General features: G+C 41.6%; 1 protein-coding gene across 1 annotated transcript in view; it reads right to left on the minus strand.

Annotated features, from left to right (window-relative positions):
* Positions 1 to 5,720: 5,720 nt before the first annotated feature.
* Positions 5,721 to 17,965, minus strand: part of Sppl2a (signal peptide peptidase like 2A) — a 33,455-nt gene continuing 21,210 nt past the window's right edge. The window contains exons 13-15 of the mRNA XM_051144561.1: positions 16,332 to 16,406; positions 12,872 to 13,032; positions 5,721 to 5,874 (exon numbers count right to left, since the gene is read on the minus strand). Of these exons, the coding sequence (XP_051000518.1) occupies positions 5,800 to 5,874; positions 12,872 to 13,032; positions 16,332 to 16,406 (311 nt within the window). The 3' untranslated portion in view covers positions 5,721 to 5,799. The remainder of the gene's footprint in view (positions 5,875 to 12,871; positions 13,033 to 16,331; positions 16,407 to 17,965) is intronic.

The raw sequence follows: 17,965 nt of genomic DNA on the forward strand, positions 1-17,965 counted from the left end.
TAATTTTTAAGAGGACATAAATAAATTTTAAGAGGACATAATATAAAACAATCTCACAGTTATTCCCCCTTAACTCACACCACATATATTTAACTGTTTCCACCATGTACCTTTCAACCTTTAGAAGCTGTGAATACATGAGTGGTTAGTACGAATACTTTTTTTTTTAATACAGTGCTAAGGACAGCCTAGCATTATAAAAAATGAGCTACACCCCTAGTCTGAGTGTCTGTCTGTCTGTCTGTCTGTCTGTCTGTCTGTCTCTCTCTCTCTCTCTCTGTTTTTTCGAGACAGGATCTCTCTGTGTAGCCTTAGCTGTCCTGGAATAACTTTGTAGACCAGACTGGCCTCAAACTCACAATAATCCGCCTGCCTCTGCCTGCCGAGTGCTGGGATTAAAGGCAAGTGCCACCACCGCCCAGCCTAGTCTGTGTCTCTTAATGTAGAGAGTAACAATGGACTTTTATGATTTGTACTTTGAATGCTTAATACTCACACTTAACGTTAATAGGCATAAACTAGAAAATGCAAAAAGCCCCAAGGATCCAGGTTGCAGAGCAAAGGTCTTCTTCCTCCCATGCTCCATCTTCATCTATCTCTTTCTCTCTAAGCAACTCCTATCTTTCCAGCTGGTTGGACCAATGGGATGAGGTTCCTTCCCATTAGGGCATTATCTCACCATTTCAATACCATAGGCAAACGTGTAGGCCAATCTCTATCAAAGACAGTACAGGCTTGAGAATGTAACTCAGAGGTAGATACCGGCCTTGGAATGAGGGCCTGGGTTTCTACTGTTTGATCTCTAGCACTACAGAAAAACAGTACAATGGCTACAAGGAGGAATGCCTGGAATGTTCCTAAGGGATGAGATACTTTTTTTTTTTTTTTACTGTTGTCTGTATGCACATAAGGTATATATAAGCACCCAGGCACCACACTATGGAAGCCCAAGGGCTACTTTTACATAGACAGGATCAAGACAGGGTTTCTCTGTGCAGCCCTGGCTGTCCTGGAACTCACTCTGTAGACCAGGGTAGCCTGGACCTCAAAGGTCCACCTGCCTCTTCTTCCTGAGTGCTGAGATTAAAGGCGTGTGCCACCATCACCTCCTAGCCAAGGTCCATTTTTAGAGTGTTTCTTCCTTCCACTGTGGGATCAAGAGATCACTTTTAGTCATAGAGCCATCTTTTTGTCCTGACATGAGATACTTTTAAAATATTTCTTATTCTTATTTATGTACATGTGGAATGTGTGTGTGCTTGTGTTGAGTTTATGTACATTACATATGTGCAGGTGCCCATGGAAGACTGAGGGTGTTAGATTCCCTGGAACTAAAGTTACAGGTAGTGGTGAGCCTCCTAATGGTGCTGGGGTCCTCTCCAAGGGCAGTAAAGGCTCTTAACATGTGAGCCATCCCCTCATCCCTGAGGTGAGATACTTTCTAAAAACATTATTATCAAACCAAACAACCAAAAATGCTTGCTGCTGCCCAACATGGTGGCACCCACCTATAATCTCAGTACTTGGGAGATGAAGGCCGTAAGATCTGAATTGAAAACCAGCCCCAGCCACAGAGCATGTTTCAGGCTGGAGTTGGCTATAGACTGAGACACAACAGTAACAACTAGAAGGCTTGCTGGGTGTGGTGATGCAAGCTTGTCTTCTCAGCAGTGCTGGGGCTGAGGCAGGAGGAACTAGAGACGCAAACCAGCCCAGGTTACCTACCCATCAAGCTCTTGTCTCAGAGGAATCTACACATACCTTAGTAACTATTTACTAAGTACTGTTGGGTATCAGTCGAAGTTTTTAGTAAGTTTCACCTATGGTATTTAGGTTTTAAAGAGAAATTGTCAAACCTGAATAACAGCAAATTTTCATATTGTTCTTTTGTGTGTATGAACATAACATATGGACATGATCTGGTATGCCACTGGTTCATTTTCAATGATTTTTTTTTTGGCCATACAAAATAAAACAAAAACAAAAACAAAATAAAACAAATTCAATTTTTTGTTTTAAAAGTTTATTGAACACTGCAGTAAATTCAACACACTAAACGTTGTTTTTCTTGTCAGAATTGGCACATGATGAAGAGAGCTTAATCTCCTGCTAAATTAACACTCCAAAAAATTCGTTTTAAATCATGCTCCATAAAAAAAGCAAAGTCTAGTACTGTTATAAAAATATCAATGTCCACTAACGTATGTAGAAAAGTGTTAGAAAAAGAATTCCATGTACAAACCAGTCATCTAGGAAGTAAAAATCCAATTATGAATTCTTAAAAAGGTCTAATTTGAGCACAAGGTAGAAGGGGGAAAAGCTACTGAATTTACACTCACTTGTCCTCCTGGATGTTGCAGGCTAGCCAGACAGACTTTAGCTATTTCTTCTCAATGTGTATTTCAAGAAACTAGGAAAGCTGCTTACAGTATTTGTAATGCCCAGTCAAAACCATCACGTGGTAAACGGGTCATGTACTACAACCAGGAGGATTCAACCTATTTTTCTTATTCATGGAAAACTACAAATGCTTCTTTAAGCAGTGTATTCTACCAGCCAAGAGTGCAGCTCCGAGCTCTCAAAGTTCACTGGCTGGAACCACACTGACGTTCTAAAGAATCAGCTTAACAGACTAGATAGATTTTCATCAAATGTAAATATAATTCCATTTCCACCTAGAGCAGAAACTGAGGAACTGGGCGTGCTGCTCAGTGGCACAGCACTTTCTAAGCATGTGCAAACCCTGGATTAGAGCCCCAAGACTGATAATACTGATAATAGTTTAAAAAGTGTGGACTAGAAACTAGAAAGCTCACTAGTATTTATTATAAATATGCCATTCTACCCAAACCTGTAAGCATGTGCAGCTAAAGTACACAAATGCCATTAACATATGGATCGGAAGTATCGTCCTTCAAAGGGTATTAACTCACATTCTACTCTAATTAAAGGAAAACTTGTAAGCTAGAAGGAAATCAAATGCATTTAAAATAAATGATTTCGCTGGATATTGGGGGCACACGCCTTGATGACACTTGCTTTTAATCCCAGCACTCAGGAGGCAGAGGCAGGCAGATCTCTGAGTTCAAGGCCAGCCTGGTCTACAGAGCAAGTTTTAGGACAGCTAGGATACACAGAGAAACCCTGTCTTGAAAAAAACAGGGTTTTTTTTTAAGCCAAAAAAAAAAAAAAATCAATGATTTCTATTTGATAAGCCACACGTGTGAAACTTCCTAGCAAGTATTTTATTTTGCAAGAAGTACTAATAAATATAATATACTTTGTTTTTGAAGTGTGTTCAAGGGGGAAAAAAATCTAAGTTCTCTACATCTTAAGTCACTGGTATTAGGCAGCAAGAGAGGAAGAGAGAACAAACTTTCCTCTCAGGAATCTATTCATTTTGATTTCCAAGACAAAGTATTTCTGTATCTTATTTCCTCTGTGGAGCTATTTTCAACTATGTTGCTAGGAAAGGATTATTTAAGTACATATGGCAGTGAGGACAGAGAGACTCTAGGAAATTCTTTTTGTTATTTATAGCTACTTAGTAAGTTCTTTCCCTGGCAGTGCTTGCGGAAGGCACTTTGAACATGGCAGCGAGGACTCCAGCACTGTGTTGCTCTCCAGCCCATGTGCCAGACTTCAGTAACAACTATGGCGGTGGGGTAAAGCAGAATTTGTTTCAAAATAAGTCAGGATTCACATTTGTAGCTGTGTTAGCTTCTGCTGGAGCAGAAGTTCTGATTAAGAAATTAAAATATATCATTACAAAGTAATGAAACCAAATTCTTTTTGAGAAATTGTCTTATCTCAACATTGTTTTTAAAAGGGTAATTTTGTTTAACATTCTTCATGAATTGTAACTGGTGCTTTTGAATATTATGGACTGGAATGAGAATGCGTACATTAGTGAGACAGCTGTAGTTTGGCAAACATTTTATTGACATTTTAAGAGGAAGTCCAGTTGGAATTGTCAGATGGCACCCGTCTCTAGTCTGGGAGGTCTGTGGCTGTGAACAAAAGGCCCCACACCTGTCTGAGTAGGAAGAAGGAGCTGTCACTGTAGCTTCTTGTCACTTACTCAGCGAAAGTTAACAATTAAACAGAAGCTTTAACGTGAACTCCAGTTCAAATATCAAAGGCCTAACCTATTGTTCAATGCACCAGTTTTACCTTTGAATAAGCTGAACTGGCCTTGACATGAAAGACTGGGTTTGTCCACATATTGTGTGCATTATTGACACAGAAGTGCAAAATCCTGAGCTTTTGTCATGACTTGTCACTTGGTAATTTCTTAGAGAAATTTTTAAAAATTGAGAGATAAATTTCACCTCTAATTTCTAGAAAAACACCTGAGATTTTGCAAAGAATGAGAAAAAGAAAAACACATTTTTTTTTCTTCAAGTTGCAAGCTAGCAAAGCGATGAACTAACTGGTCTGACCACTCATTTTGGCAGGGAGAAAAATGGATGAACACTTTCACTCGGAACAGCACAGATCCCTCCAAAGCTATCAGTGCTCACCTATGCAAAAGGGACTGGAAACCAGGGGGCGATGGTCAAGGCAAACAATAAGTTATTCTTATAACTCCTAGTCATTAAACATTGAAAAGATGAAACTTTACCTAATCAATAGAATCAAATTTCATGGATCAGAAAAAATAAAATTAAACTCAAGAGTAAGTACGGAAGTCTAATCTGTATCTTCAAGTAAATGGTGCACCGATATAAACTAGATTCAGTTTTTGTGTCCTTCTAATGACTATTTCTATATATTATGTTTCCTTCTATTTAAAAAATAGTCTAATATAATACATATGCATCCAGAAGGAATTTAGGTTCTCAAGTTTAAAACAAGGGTTACAAGTTTTTAAAAACTTAAACTACAAGGAGGGAGAAGTGGCTCAGCAGTTTAAGAGTATTGGCTGCTCGTTCAGAGAACCTGGGTTTGATTCCCAGCCCCCATATGGCAGCTCACAGCCACCTGTACCTCCCTCCAGTCTCAGAGGATGCAACACCCTCCTCCTCTGGCTTCCATGGGCACCAGGCCTGAGTGTGGTGCCCAGACAGCTGCATACAGGTAAAACACCCATACACATGACATAAAAATAAAGGCAAACAAAAAACTTAAACTGTGGAGGGATGTGTGTCTATGTATTCCCTTGTGTATTTTTTTTTTTTTTAACCTCTGCAGGATACAAAAAATGTTCATTGCTGAACTGCCTTCTTGACAGTCTAAAGTAGTTATTTCTCTAGAGGGGATAAGATTTGCATGCATCTTTAACAAAAACATCCACTCAGAAACTTGCTTTGACAGCTATACATGATCTATCCTTAGAATCTGGAGAAATATTTTAGTAAGAAAAGTAGAGGGAAGGGTCAGGGTAGCTTTTTTTTTTTTTTTTTTTTTTAGAAAAATATAATGTATATAATACATTTGGAAACTACACAAACCCTATGTTTTTAGTTGATTGTGAAGGCACAACTTTAACATAATTATAAGAAAATGCATTTTTCACTTTGTATAATAGGATTTTACCAGCTCATAAAAACATATGGGTTTGCAAACAAATGTTGCCAATTTTCACTTCAAACTTTGATTTAAAACTTGCTGGGCATGGCCCAGCTACAGGCCTAAACATTTGGGAGGCAGACACAGGACTGTGAGCTTGAGTCCTGACTCTGTCTCAAAAAACAAAACAAAACAAACAAACAAAAAAAAAAAAAAAAAAAAAAGAAAAGAAAAAAGGCAAATTCTAGTTGTAGAAAATCAATGACACATCATGATAGGTCCACGTGATTACTGTGGTACAGTCTGCTCTTCAGTAGTCGCTGGGTTTTCTTCATTTGTTGAGTAGTCCAGGTGGTCCATCACCTAGGCATAAGTAAAAGAGATCAGAAAATTCAAACTTGCCTCCTAGTCTGCATTAATTTGGCAAAAGTATTCTGGTTTTGTGTGGTGTGTGTGTGTGTGTGATGTGTGGGTGCACGTGTGTGTCTGGGTATACAGGGTTATGCACATGCATACGGCTATCTTCCTCAGCAGCCTTCTACCTTAGTTTTTCAGACAAGCACTGTTGCTAAACCTTGAGCTTTGCTGACAGAAAGAGAGTTCTAGGTGTCCTCCTCTCTCTACAACTAATCCTGCCACTTTCCCCGGCACTGGGGTCGAAGATGTACCCCACTGGACTTAGCTTGCTTTCTTCTTGCTCTTGTTCTTCTTCTTCTTCTTTACTTTTACTTTAGTTTTTTTGAGAGAGTCTCATTTATGTAGCCCTGGGTAGCCCGAAACTAACGGAGATCCACATGCCTTTGCCTCCAGAGTGCTGGGATTAAAAGCAAGTGCCATCAAGGCCAGGCCTTCCATGTGGTTTTTTAAGCCAGAGTGCTGGCCATCTGAGGTCACCCCTTCCTGCTCATTCAGGAAGCACCTAATGACTGAGCATCTCCCTAACCTCCTTTTTCCTTTTATTGAAAACAGATTCTACTCTCATACAATAGATCCTGATTACAGTTTCCCCTCCCTCTTCTTTTGCCAGCTCCTCTTCACCTCCCCTCCTCTCTGGATCCAACTGAGCTATCTCCCCAGCAGTCACCTCCGCAGCACTAAGGAGGCAGAGGCAGAGGCAGAGGCAGAAGCAGACCAGACTCTGTGAGTTCAAAGCCAGCCTGGTCTACAGGATATAAGGTAGGGCAGCCAGAGTTACATAGAGAGACCTAATCTCAAAACCAAAAAAAGAGTACTCTCGGGACTAGAGAGAGAGCTCACAAATTAAGAGCCCTTGCTCTTAGTCTGGTCCTTAACACTCACTCTGGTAGGATCACAGCTGCCTGTAACTCTAGCATCCCTTGCCTCTGGCCACCACACCTGCACTAATGTGCATGCACCCACATACATACACGTAATTTAAAAATAAACCTTTAAAAAAGAGTGATTGAAATGAACTCAGCCACAACTTCACCTACTAATGAAAACGCAAATACCTTAAAATACCTGAAAACAAATCAAAATGCACTCACCAACACAATGTTTTAAAGGTGTTACAAGTGAATTTTTTTCCTACTTTAACTCTGCCTGTATTCCATAAAAATTTTTTTTTTAATATTTGGGAATGAAGGAAAAAGGAAGTGCTTAAAGATTGCAAATCTTTTTACCCTGTTCTTCAGATAACATGACTTAAAAATAGGAAATGCAATCTCTGTAAAGGTTGCCAAAGACTTTTAGACAAATGAATGGTTAGATTTCAGTATTATATATGCTCTCCTTTCTTTGTTATTGACGATTAGAAGACGGAAAAGCCAGCGATATAAATGTTCTCCCTTAAAGAGGGGTAGGTTCTAAATACTTCACTTTTGTTTGTTTGTTTATTTATTTATTGTTATTTTTAGGAAGGAGGGATTCTTCCACATGGACTCCTGGACTTGCCAAATAGAAGTGTCTCTGAGATGGAGCTTTCAGCTGACAATCAATGGGGACACTGCCAATAATGCCCACCTGCTAGTAGCCACAGTTATAGAAGCCCTAGTCGCTTATTTGGTCCTTTATCTGCCAAAGATAACACCTAGATTAAGGCAGTTTCGTGTTCTTAACATTTCTAGGACAAAGACATTCAGGGGATGGGGATGTAGGGGGCTGCGTAGCATGTGGGGTCCCTGAGCTCCTTCTCTAGCGCCAGGAAAACACACAATAAACCTAGTGCCTTTAAACACAGATAGAAGCCAGGCAAGACAGGCAGCACTGAGCATTCCACAGCATGACACATAAGGTGAAGTTGTGGAACAGTTCATTTTAATCACACTTAAAATTATAGACATAAGCTGGGCAGTGGTGGCGCACGCCTTTAATCCCAGCACTTGGAAGGCAGAGGCAGGTGGATTGCTGTAAGTTTGAGGCCAACCTGGTCTACAAAGTGAGTCCAGGACAGCTGAGGCTAGCACAGAGAGACCCTGTCTCAAAAAATAAAAAAACAAAACAAAACAAAACAAAACAAAAGTATAGACATACAGCTGGGTGCAGTGGCACACACCTATAATCCCAGCACTCAGGGAGGCAGAGGCAGATGATCACTGTGAGTTCAAGGCCAGCCCAGTCTACAATGCGAGTCCAGTACATCCAAGGCTATACAGAGAAACCCTGTCTCAAAAAACAAACAACAAAACAAAACCAAAAAAATTATAGGCATACACATGGAGACACAGCTAAGGGCCCTTTCTTTTGACAGGAGGCCAGAGCTGTGGGAGGACCTGAGACAGCAAGGAAAGGGACAGTAGGGCTGAGGAAGACACAATACTTTTCTTCTCTGTGATCTGTGTACCCTGGCAACCACCCTGAAGGGTAAGAGCTACGTGCCCAGCATTATAACAGGCTTCTGCTTTCCTAATTCTTAGGTATCACACTGGGCACTATAATCCCAGCCCTAAATATAGATATATTAATTAACCAGTCATGGTAGTGCACAGCTGTGATCCTGGCATGCGGGAAGTTGAGGCAGGAGTCTTGAGTTTCAGCCAGCCTGGACTACACAGTGAGATAGGCACCCGTGTCCCCAAAACAAAGCAAAACAAACAACAACAAAATAATCTCAAAGTCTACTACGTGAAGTTACCATGGCTACTTTCTGTTCACTAAGCTTTTGGTAAAAAAACAAAAAACAAACAACAAGAAAAAAATAATAGAAACACAGAACAAACATGAAGGTCAACTAATGTAAAAACTCAACAGATCAACACAGCCAATAAAAGTAGCTGGCAAAATTGCTATTTCACATTTGTGAGTAGGCAATCTGTTTGGAAAGTTGTCCTTTGAAACTGCGCCAGCTAACCTGGCATTTCCTAAGCTCTGCTTGTTTAAAACTGATCTCTAAAAACTGCCTAATAAATCCACCTCAGTAACTGGAGCTCTTGCTCCTCAGTAGCTGTAAGCAGCTTTGTGTCCCGACTCGTGACTTACAGCTTGTGACTTCTAAAAATAATCCCAAGCACTAGTGACATTAACAGACACACTGTTCACCAGACGAGACATCAACAGGCCGAGGAGGGCCTGGTAGGCATTGGGGTAAACAACCCGTCTGAAGCTACCGAGTGAAGCTCATCCCATTTGACTTACTATGAGAAACACAGAGTGCTGCTTCTCAAACCATTTTTCTCTCTCTAGGGAAAAAAACCATTCACTTACTCTCCATTAATTAGAACTCTGGCTTCAAGAAAACTCAAACAAATGGAACTGAGTACTGTAGCTCCAGAAGTACCCAGAAAAAATGGCATAAAGGAAACTAACCTTAAAGCTCTATAAAAGAATTTATAACTGATATTTCCAAAATGATATTATTTTAATGAGACTTTGGAAAAACTTTGCTTCTTTTGATGAGAAATTTACAAAAGAGGGTGAAAGATTCCAAGTCAAGTACTACAGCACTTATGTGATGCCTGCACTTTAGGCTACCAGGGGGCCATTAAAATAAGGACATGGCTAAATGTACTGTGCCTGCTTGGCCTGTGGGAGGCCCCAGACTCAATCCCTTATCTGAAATACTTGGGAATGAAAGTGTTTCAGATTTTGAAAAAAATTTCAAATTTTGGTATATTTGCCTACTCATAAAGACATATTTTAAGAATATGACCCAAACGTCTGCCACCACACCCAGCATAAATAAATCTTAAAAAAAAAAAAAAGAAAAAAAGAAAAGAAAAAAGGCCAGGCGTGCTGGCGCACACCTTTAATCCCAGCACTCTGGAGGCAGAGGCAGGTAGATCTCTGTGAGTTCGAGGCCAGCCTGGTCTACAAAGCGAGTCCAGGACAGCCAGGGCTAACAAAGAAATCCTGTCTTGAAAAAAAAAAAAAGAAAAAAAAAAAAAAAAAAAAAAAAAAAAAAAAAAAGGAAAGAAAAAACAAACCAACAAAACAAAGTTTTAGAAATCCCAACTCTTATAAACAGTAACATATATTTGTAGTTTACGGTATGATGTGACACTATTTTAAGAAATTGGCATATACTAACATATTCGTGGTTGCCAGTATAAAATTATCTGCAGTCCCATTTTATACTGGAAGAAACTGAGGCACCAAAGGAAGCAAAGTAACGTTTCCAAGGTCTGAGCTAGAATGCCTAACTCCATCTCCAGATTTAAGTGCCGTGCCACCAGACTCATGCTCTTCACTGTGTCAGTTTGTATTCTGAATGTCTTTGTGCATTAGAACTAGGATGCCACCTCCCATAAGTGAAAAGTAGCTTTTATTTTCAGATACTTTAAAACGAATTTTCCTACAGTTAATTGCTTTATTTAGCTACTGTGTCACACAGTGAAACCCCTTAGAGTGAGCATTTTGACATGACCTAGCATTACCCAGGAAAGGGGTCTCGTGAGAGACTGTCTAGAACAGGTGGGCATGTCTGTGAAGGATTATCTTGATTATAGTGGAAAGACCTGCCCACTTTGGGCACCATCCCCTAGGTGAGCGCTGGCACACTCGCATCTGTCGTCTCTGTGCTCCTGACTGTGGATGTGAGCTGTTGCTTCAAGCTCCTGCTGCCTGACTCCCTGCATGATGGGTGAGAACCTGGAATTGTGACCCAAAACAAACCAATTTTTCTCCTAAGCTAATTTTGTCAGAGTATTTTATCACAACAACAAGGAACAAAACTGAACCTTCTAAAGCCTGCCTCTGGGGATTATTGCTGCTCTGGGTCTAGCTGCTGTAAAACAGAAACATGTTTTTTAATATCATAATTATAATGAAACTTGGATAATCCAGGGCAGAACATATGCTCATGACAAACATGAATATTCACTGGTGGAACTCCTTCCATATCCTCCCACCAAAGCCTCTCTCAATAAACATCATAGAAAGAGAAAAGAAAGCCGGGTGTGGTGGCGCACACCTTTAATCCCAGCACTTGGGAGGCAGATAGATCTCTGAGTTCAAGGCCAACCTGGTCTACAAAGTGAGTCCAGGAAGGCCAGGGCTACAGAGAAACAAACAAACAAAAAAAAGAAAGAAAAAGAAGAAAATGCTAGAAGAAACCACAGAAACATAACAAAGAGTAGATTTCCAAAGAAATGGCAGTATTAATGCTTTTTATGTATATAGCAACTTTAAAATAATAAATTATTTCCAGTGTGGGTAGCATAAAAGGACCTGGAAGCTCCATAGAATTGCTTCAGGTGTCTGGCCTTCCTAAAAGAGTGACAGTAGAGCCGGGTGTGGTGGCACACACCTTTAATCCCAGCACTCGGCAGGCAGAGGCAGGCGGATCGCTGTGAGATTGAGGCCAACCTGGTCTACAAATCTACTAAGAGAGTTCCAGGGTAGCCAGGACATAGGACACAGGACACAAAATAAAACAAACAAAACAAGAAACAAACAAAAAAAGGTGACATAAGGATAGTACAGTTTAAAAGGGGCCTTCCATTTTCCCTTGAGACACTTGTTCTCCTATTTATTTTTTTATTTTATATGGATGAGTGTTTTACCTGCATGTATGTCTATAAGTTGGAGCCCCTAGAACTGGAGTTAAGGACATTTGTAAGACACCATGTGGGTGTTGGGAACTGAACTCGGGTCCGCTGCAAGAACGGTAAGTGTTCCCAAGCATTAAGCCATCTCTCTAGCCCTGTATTTCTTTTTAACTTATTCTGCTTGTAATAATAAGTGTGGATGCATCTGTGTGTGGATATGTGCGTGTGAGTGCAGGGATGCTGAGGTGCACAGGACCCCTGGCACTAGAGCTACTGGCAGTTGTGAGCTGCTTGGACTTCAGTGCTGGGAAGTGAAATGTGGTCCTTTGAAGGGCAGCACATTCTCTGAGCTTTCTCTCCAGCCCCAGTTTTGTACCTCTTGTTTAAAAAATACAAATACTTGCTGCTCTTCTAGAGGACCCGAGTCTGGTTCCTAGTATGAACCTGTAACCCGCCGCCCCTGCCCCCTTCCCCCCCACCCCCTTCACGGGATCTTCTAGTCTCTGGAGAAACTGCCCAACTGGGCATGAATACATCTTAAAGTTTTTTAATTAAAATACGAATATGAACTGAGGAATGATGCCAGATTCTTATAATGCCAGCAAGCAAGAGAGAAAGGCGGCAGGAGACCTGCTGAAAGCTCAGGGCCATCAGGACTACAGAGTGAAGCCCTGTCTTTAACCTCTGTTAAAAAATAACTCAGACAACAGATTCTGATTACGATTTTAAAGAAAGGGCAACCTTGATATTGAGGTTAGTTTGGTACATTCAAATGCTGGAAAGAACTTTTCTTTTCTTTTCTTTTTTTTTTTGTTTTTGGTTTTTTGAGTCAGGGTTTCTCTGTGTAGCCTTGGCTGTCCTAGAACTTGTTCTGTAGACCAGACTGGCCTCAAATTCATAAGAGATCTGCCTGCCTCTGCCTTCAAAATGCTGAGATTAAAGGCGTGCCCCACCACCCCCTGCCCGCCTTTACTATAAACTTCTAAGTTTGTTTGGTTTTGGTTTTGGTTTTTTGAGACAGGGTCTCTCTGTGTAGCCTTGGCTGTCCTGGAGTCGCTTTGTAGACCAGGCTGGCCTCGAACTCACAGCAATCTGCCTGCCTCTGCCTCCCAAGTGCTGGGATTAAGGGCGTGCGCCACCACGCCGGCTCTAAGCAGCATCTTGCGTGAGATTTATGGGGACTGGAATGCATGCTGCAATGCTCTGTTCTCCCCATGTCCTTCCATGGTGACTTTACAGCGCTTTTGGCACTCACGCTGGGCACCAAGAACCAGCGCTGCAGCAAGCAGATACCAATAGGAGTGAACAGGAAGAAGCCTGGGCATCCTGGGGTTGCGTGAAGTTTCTGACACACAGGGTTGTCATAAACAGGCTGTTGCGTAACACCCTCGAAATTACAATGGATAAGCACATACCTGATAGCTGCTACCTTTCCAGAACTTTTTCATTTCCTTCCGACTCCAAGCAACGACTGAGATGGTAATAAGTGTACACGGTACTAGGTAGAGGAGAGCAGGCTGCCCCTTCTTCATCAGCGCCAGGACAACAAATGTGATTATCATGCCAACAGCATAGGCTGTGGAAAGACAGAAGCCCAGGTCAGTTTCACCTGCTTCCAGGACTGCCGTTAACGTATTAGTTTTGAAATATTTCTGGAGACATATTCAAATAAGACTTATTTTTAAAATATGTGTTTGCGGCCAGGCATGGTGGTGAACGCCTTTAATCCCAGCACTCAGGAAGCAGAGGCAGGCAGATCGATGTGAGTTTGAGGCCAGCCTGGTCTACAATGCGAGTCCAGAATAGCCAAGGCTACACAGAGAGACCCTGTCTTGAAAAAAAAATTATGTGTTTGAATCTGTGTGGATTTGTGACTGTGAGTGCAGGTTCCTGAGGTTAGAGGTATTGGATGGCCTGGAACAGTGTGAGGAGTAGATGAGCCACCTAACATGGTTGCCTGTGACTCCAGCTTTAAGAAGGTCTGATGTCTCAGGCCTCTCCAGGCGTCTGTGTGTATATACCCACAGAGGCAACAGACACACATATTAAAAATTAAATCCATGGGGCTGGAGAGATGGCTCACAGGTTAAGAGCACTGGCTGCTCTTCCAAAGGTCTTCAGTTCAATTCCCAGCAACCACATGGTGGCTCACAGCCATCTAGAATGAGATCTGGTGCCCTCTTCTGGCACGCGGGCAGAATACTGTATACATAATAAATAAATAAATCTTAAAAAACAAAAAACGAAACAAAACAAAAACCAATGAATTGTAAGTTTGTCCCAGTACAGATCACAGACATGCTTAACTACTGCACGCCATGTATTTGAGCGTTTCCTATCGATCTGGGGTGTTGTATGAATGTAGGATCTCTGTGACTGCTGGAGCTGCAGAGACCTTTACAAACGAACAGGGAGGCTGAGAGAGCTGCCCAGAGTCACCCTACAGAACTGACAAGTTCTCCTAGCCCTGTCTTCTGATTGAGCTTTCTTGATTCAACCATGCTGGCTGGCACTGGGTGCCACTGCCATTAGAAGATGCACTTAATGCCCACGCTGCTTTTCCTGCTCCTCTGTAGGCATCTGCTCCCCTTCCCTTTCGTCCCTCTTCTCTTCTTTCTCTTTACTTCTCTTATCCTTTCGGCACCCCTTTCTCGTTCCCTCACTCAGCTTTCTTTCGTGCTATTGGGGTTCACACCTCTAGGGACATCACTCTCTGTCATCATAACATGGAAATTTAACTCTATATGCACTAGAAAGCTTTGCAGGAACATCTGCATGTAACTAACAAAACATTAACTCATTTATATAATCTCATGGTTATCTATACATGATGCTAAAAAAATCAAGTAATAAACATTTTAGATACTACTTGTAGTCCAGGGTTTTTGTTTGTTTGTTTGTTTGTTTTTTTTTTCTTTCTTTCTTTTTCCTGTTTTTGTTTTTGTTTTTCGAGACAGGGTTTCTTTGTGTATCCTGGACTCACTTTGCAGACCAGGATGGCCTTGAAATCACAGAGATCTGCTTGCCTCTGGCTCCCAAGTGCTGGGACTAAAGGCGTGCACTACTACCAACTGGCTTGTATTCCAGGAATTTTAATAAACATCATATATAAAACCTCGAATGTTTTTGAGACAAGAAGATGTCACTATGTAGCTCAGGCTGTCCTAGAATGTTCTATGTAGACTAGGCTGGCCTCAAACTCAGAGATCCACCTGTCTCTGCCTCTGAGTGCTGGGATTAAATGTGAGCTTTACCTTACCCAGTAGAACCTCAATTTTTAATTTAAAGCCTCTAAAATCATGTGATATAAAGTATGAATATCCCATGTATTTAATTTTGCTTCTGAGCCAGGGTTGCACACAGCCCTGGCTGGCCTTGAGATTGATACACAGCCAAAAATAACCTTGAACTTCTGATCTTCCAGAGTCCTGGAATTGTAAGCGCACACCACCATCCCTGGTTTTAATCATCCTTTCCCTTTTTGTGGTGGGAGTGGGGGAGGGTCTAAGACAGGGTTTCTCTGTGTAGCCCTGACTATCCTGGAACTTACTCTGTAGATCTGGCTGGCCTCAAACTCAGAGATCTGTTTGCCTCTGCTTCTGAGTGATAGGCTTAAAGGTGTGCACCACACTTAGGCTTATTTCATTATCTTCTGTGTGTGAGTAAATTGCCTGCGTGTAGGTATGCACACCATGTGCGTGCCTAGTGCCCTAAGAGGTCAGGAAAAGAAGTCAGAGACCCTGGGACTGAAGTTACAGATGGTTGTGAGCCACCATGCGGGGACTGACACTTGAACCCAGGTCCTCTGCAACAGAAACATGTTCTCTTAACTGCTGTGTCAACTCTTTAGCCCAATATTTCACTATTTAAAATCATAAAGTAGACGGATGGTGGAAGTGCACGCCTTTAATCCCAGCACTTGTGAGGCAGAGGCAGGTGGACTGCTGTGAGTTCCAGGCCATCCTGGTCTAGAGCCAAGGCTACACAAAGAAACCCTGCCTTGAAAAACAAACAAAGTAAAATCAAACAAAAATAATAGACTATCCTTAGTAGATTATTTGAATGAGCTCTAGTTTACATATAGCTGTTAATACTCTATTAATGTTTACTAGATTTGCTGTTTAATCATTTTCCATATGTTTAAAAAGATGGTACTAACCTGCCCACCAAAATTTAGCTCTTAAAACCAACACTCCTATTGTTAGTAACTATTTTGGAAGACATATTTCTGTGTGAAACTTTGACATTCACTATTTATATTCTTTCTTTTTTTGGCTTTTCAAGGCAGGGTTTCTCTGTGTAGCCTTGGCTGTCCTGGACTTGCTTTATAGACCAGGCTGGCCTCGAACTCACAGCGATCCGCCTGCCTCTGCCTCCAGAGTGCCGGGATCAAGGGTGTGTGCCACCACTGTCCAGCACTATTTAAATTCTTGTACATCTAGTTAGTTACTGAGTCAGGGTCTCACTTATTCAAGGATGGCCTCAGACTCCTGTAGCTGAAGAGTCTTTAATTCCCACTCTACCTACTTCTATCCCCCACGTATTGGGATTACAGGTATGATGTGCCCTCACACTGCCATATGTGGGATTACTGGGATGTGCCCTCACACTGGCGTATGTGGGCTGGGGATCAAGCCTAAGGCACTATGTATCTGGGCAAACACTCCACCAACCAAGCTACATGCCAGCCTGACATCTGCTTTCATAAGGTAATATTTAAATGCTTTTATAGCTCTCTGCCTAGGGCTGTGCACAAGACCTTCTATAACCCTTCATGTAAAGTCATACAAAGAGGGAAACAGACTACTGCCTTAGCCCTTTGGTTTTCTCTACAGACAATATAGCACAACATAATAAAAAGAAACAAATTTTTACCAATTGTGGATGAAATATAGTATATAGAAGAACCATTCTGAACATCGAATCTTCTACAATATGCAATCAACAAGCCTAAAAGAAAATCCACATTATTTTCTTAAGACAGTAGTAATATTACAAATTCAACTGCTAGAATGGGCAATGACACAGGCAGTACTTCACTTTCCTTTTTTGCATTATAAGAGCATTAAAGTATCTTAAATTATAAATGAACTTTCATATGTTGGTTTTTAAAAAGTTGATACTAAGCTGGGCACAGTGGCCCATGCCTCTAATCCCAACACACACACACACACACACACACACACACACACACACACACACACGAGGGAGAGGCAGGTGGATCTCTGTGAGTTCAAGGCTAGCCTGGTCTACAAAGTGAGTGTCCAGGACAGCCAAGGCTACACAGAGAAGCCCTGTCTCAAAAAAATAAAAAAATAAAAAATTGATACCATACTTTAGACATTTCCCCCAAGCCATGCAACTGTATTTGGGGGAAAATAATGAAATCTTCCTAAGGGCCTGACGACAAATAACAAAAAATTAAAAATAGGCCAGGCACGGTGGCATGAGCTTTTCAGTCAAGGGTTTGGGAGACTGAGACGGCAGGATCATGAGATCGAGTCCAGCTTGGGCTACATAATGAGGAATGGCTTAAACAAACAGTCGGACAAACAAGTCCACAACATGGACTAAGCAATCCCACCAGCAGGCACATACCCAAAGGAAACGAAGTTCATGTGTTAAAGAGACATGTTCAATACTCAGAACAGTCAAGATATAAAATCAATCTCAGTACTTACTAACGGATGAGTGGATAAAGAAAATGCAGAGTGTATACAAAACCAAGTATTAATCCTCTTTGACAGAGGAAACTGGGCTGCAGGGATGGCTCAGTGGATAAAGCTTGCTGCACTCACTGTCCTGAGTTTGCATTCCCAGCACCCATATGTGATAGCACAGGTTTATGATCTCAGGACTGGGGTAGGGAGATGGGCGGATTCCTGGATCCCAATAGCTGCCAAACTTAGCTGAATCAGCAAGCTCCAGGCTCAGTGAGGAACCCTATCTCAAAAAACAATGTTGAGCTGGAGAGACGGCCTAGCAGCTAAGAGCACTGGCTCCTCTTCCAGGGGACCTGGGTTCAATTTCCAGCACCCACTTAAAGGTTCACAACCATCTGTAACCCCAGTCCCAGGAGATCTGATACTCTCTCCTAGCCCTTACAGGCATGGAATGCACATGGTATATGGTACATGGTACATGCAGGCAAAACATCACACACAATAAGGAAATAAAAGAAATAGATAATATTTTAAAAGAGCCAGGTATGGTAGTACACAACTTTAGTCCCAGCACTGAAAAGGCACAAAAGCAGAAGAATCATTCTGAGTCCAAAGCCAGAGCTATGTAGAAAGACCCTGTCCCATACCACCACCACCCCAAAACACAAAGAAGAGAGAAAGAAAAATAGAAAATAAAAAAGATGACCAAATAAATAAATACAACAAGCCAGGTGGGGGTGGCACACACCTTTAATCCCAGCACTCAGGGAGGCAGAGGCCAGCTTGGTCTACAAAGTGAGTCCAGGACAGCCAAAGCTACACAGAGAGACCCTGTCTCGGAAAACA

This window comes from Acomys russatus, chromosome 4 (assembly GCF_903995435.1).
Source record: "Acomys russatus chromosome 4, mAcoRus1.1, whole genome shotgun sequence".
Lineage (NCBI taxonomy): Eukaryota > Metazoa > Chordata > Mammalia > Rodentia > Muridae > Acomys > Acomys russatus.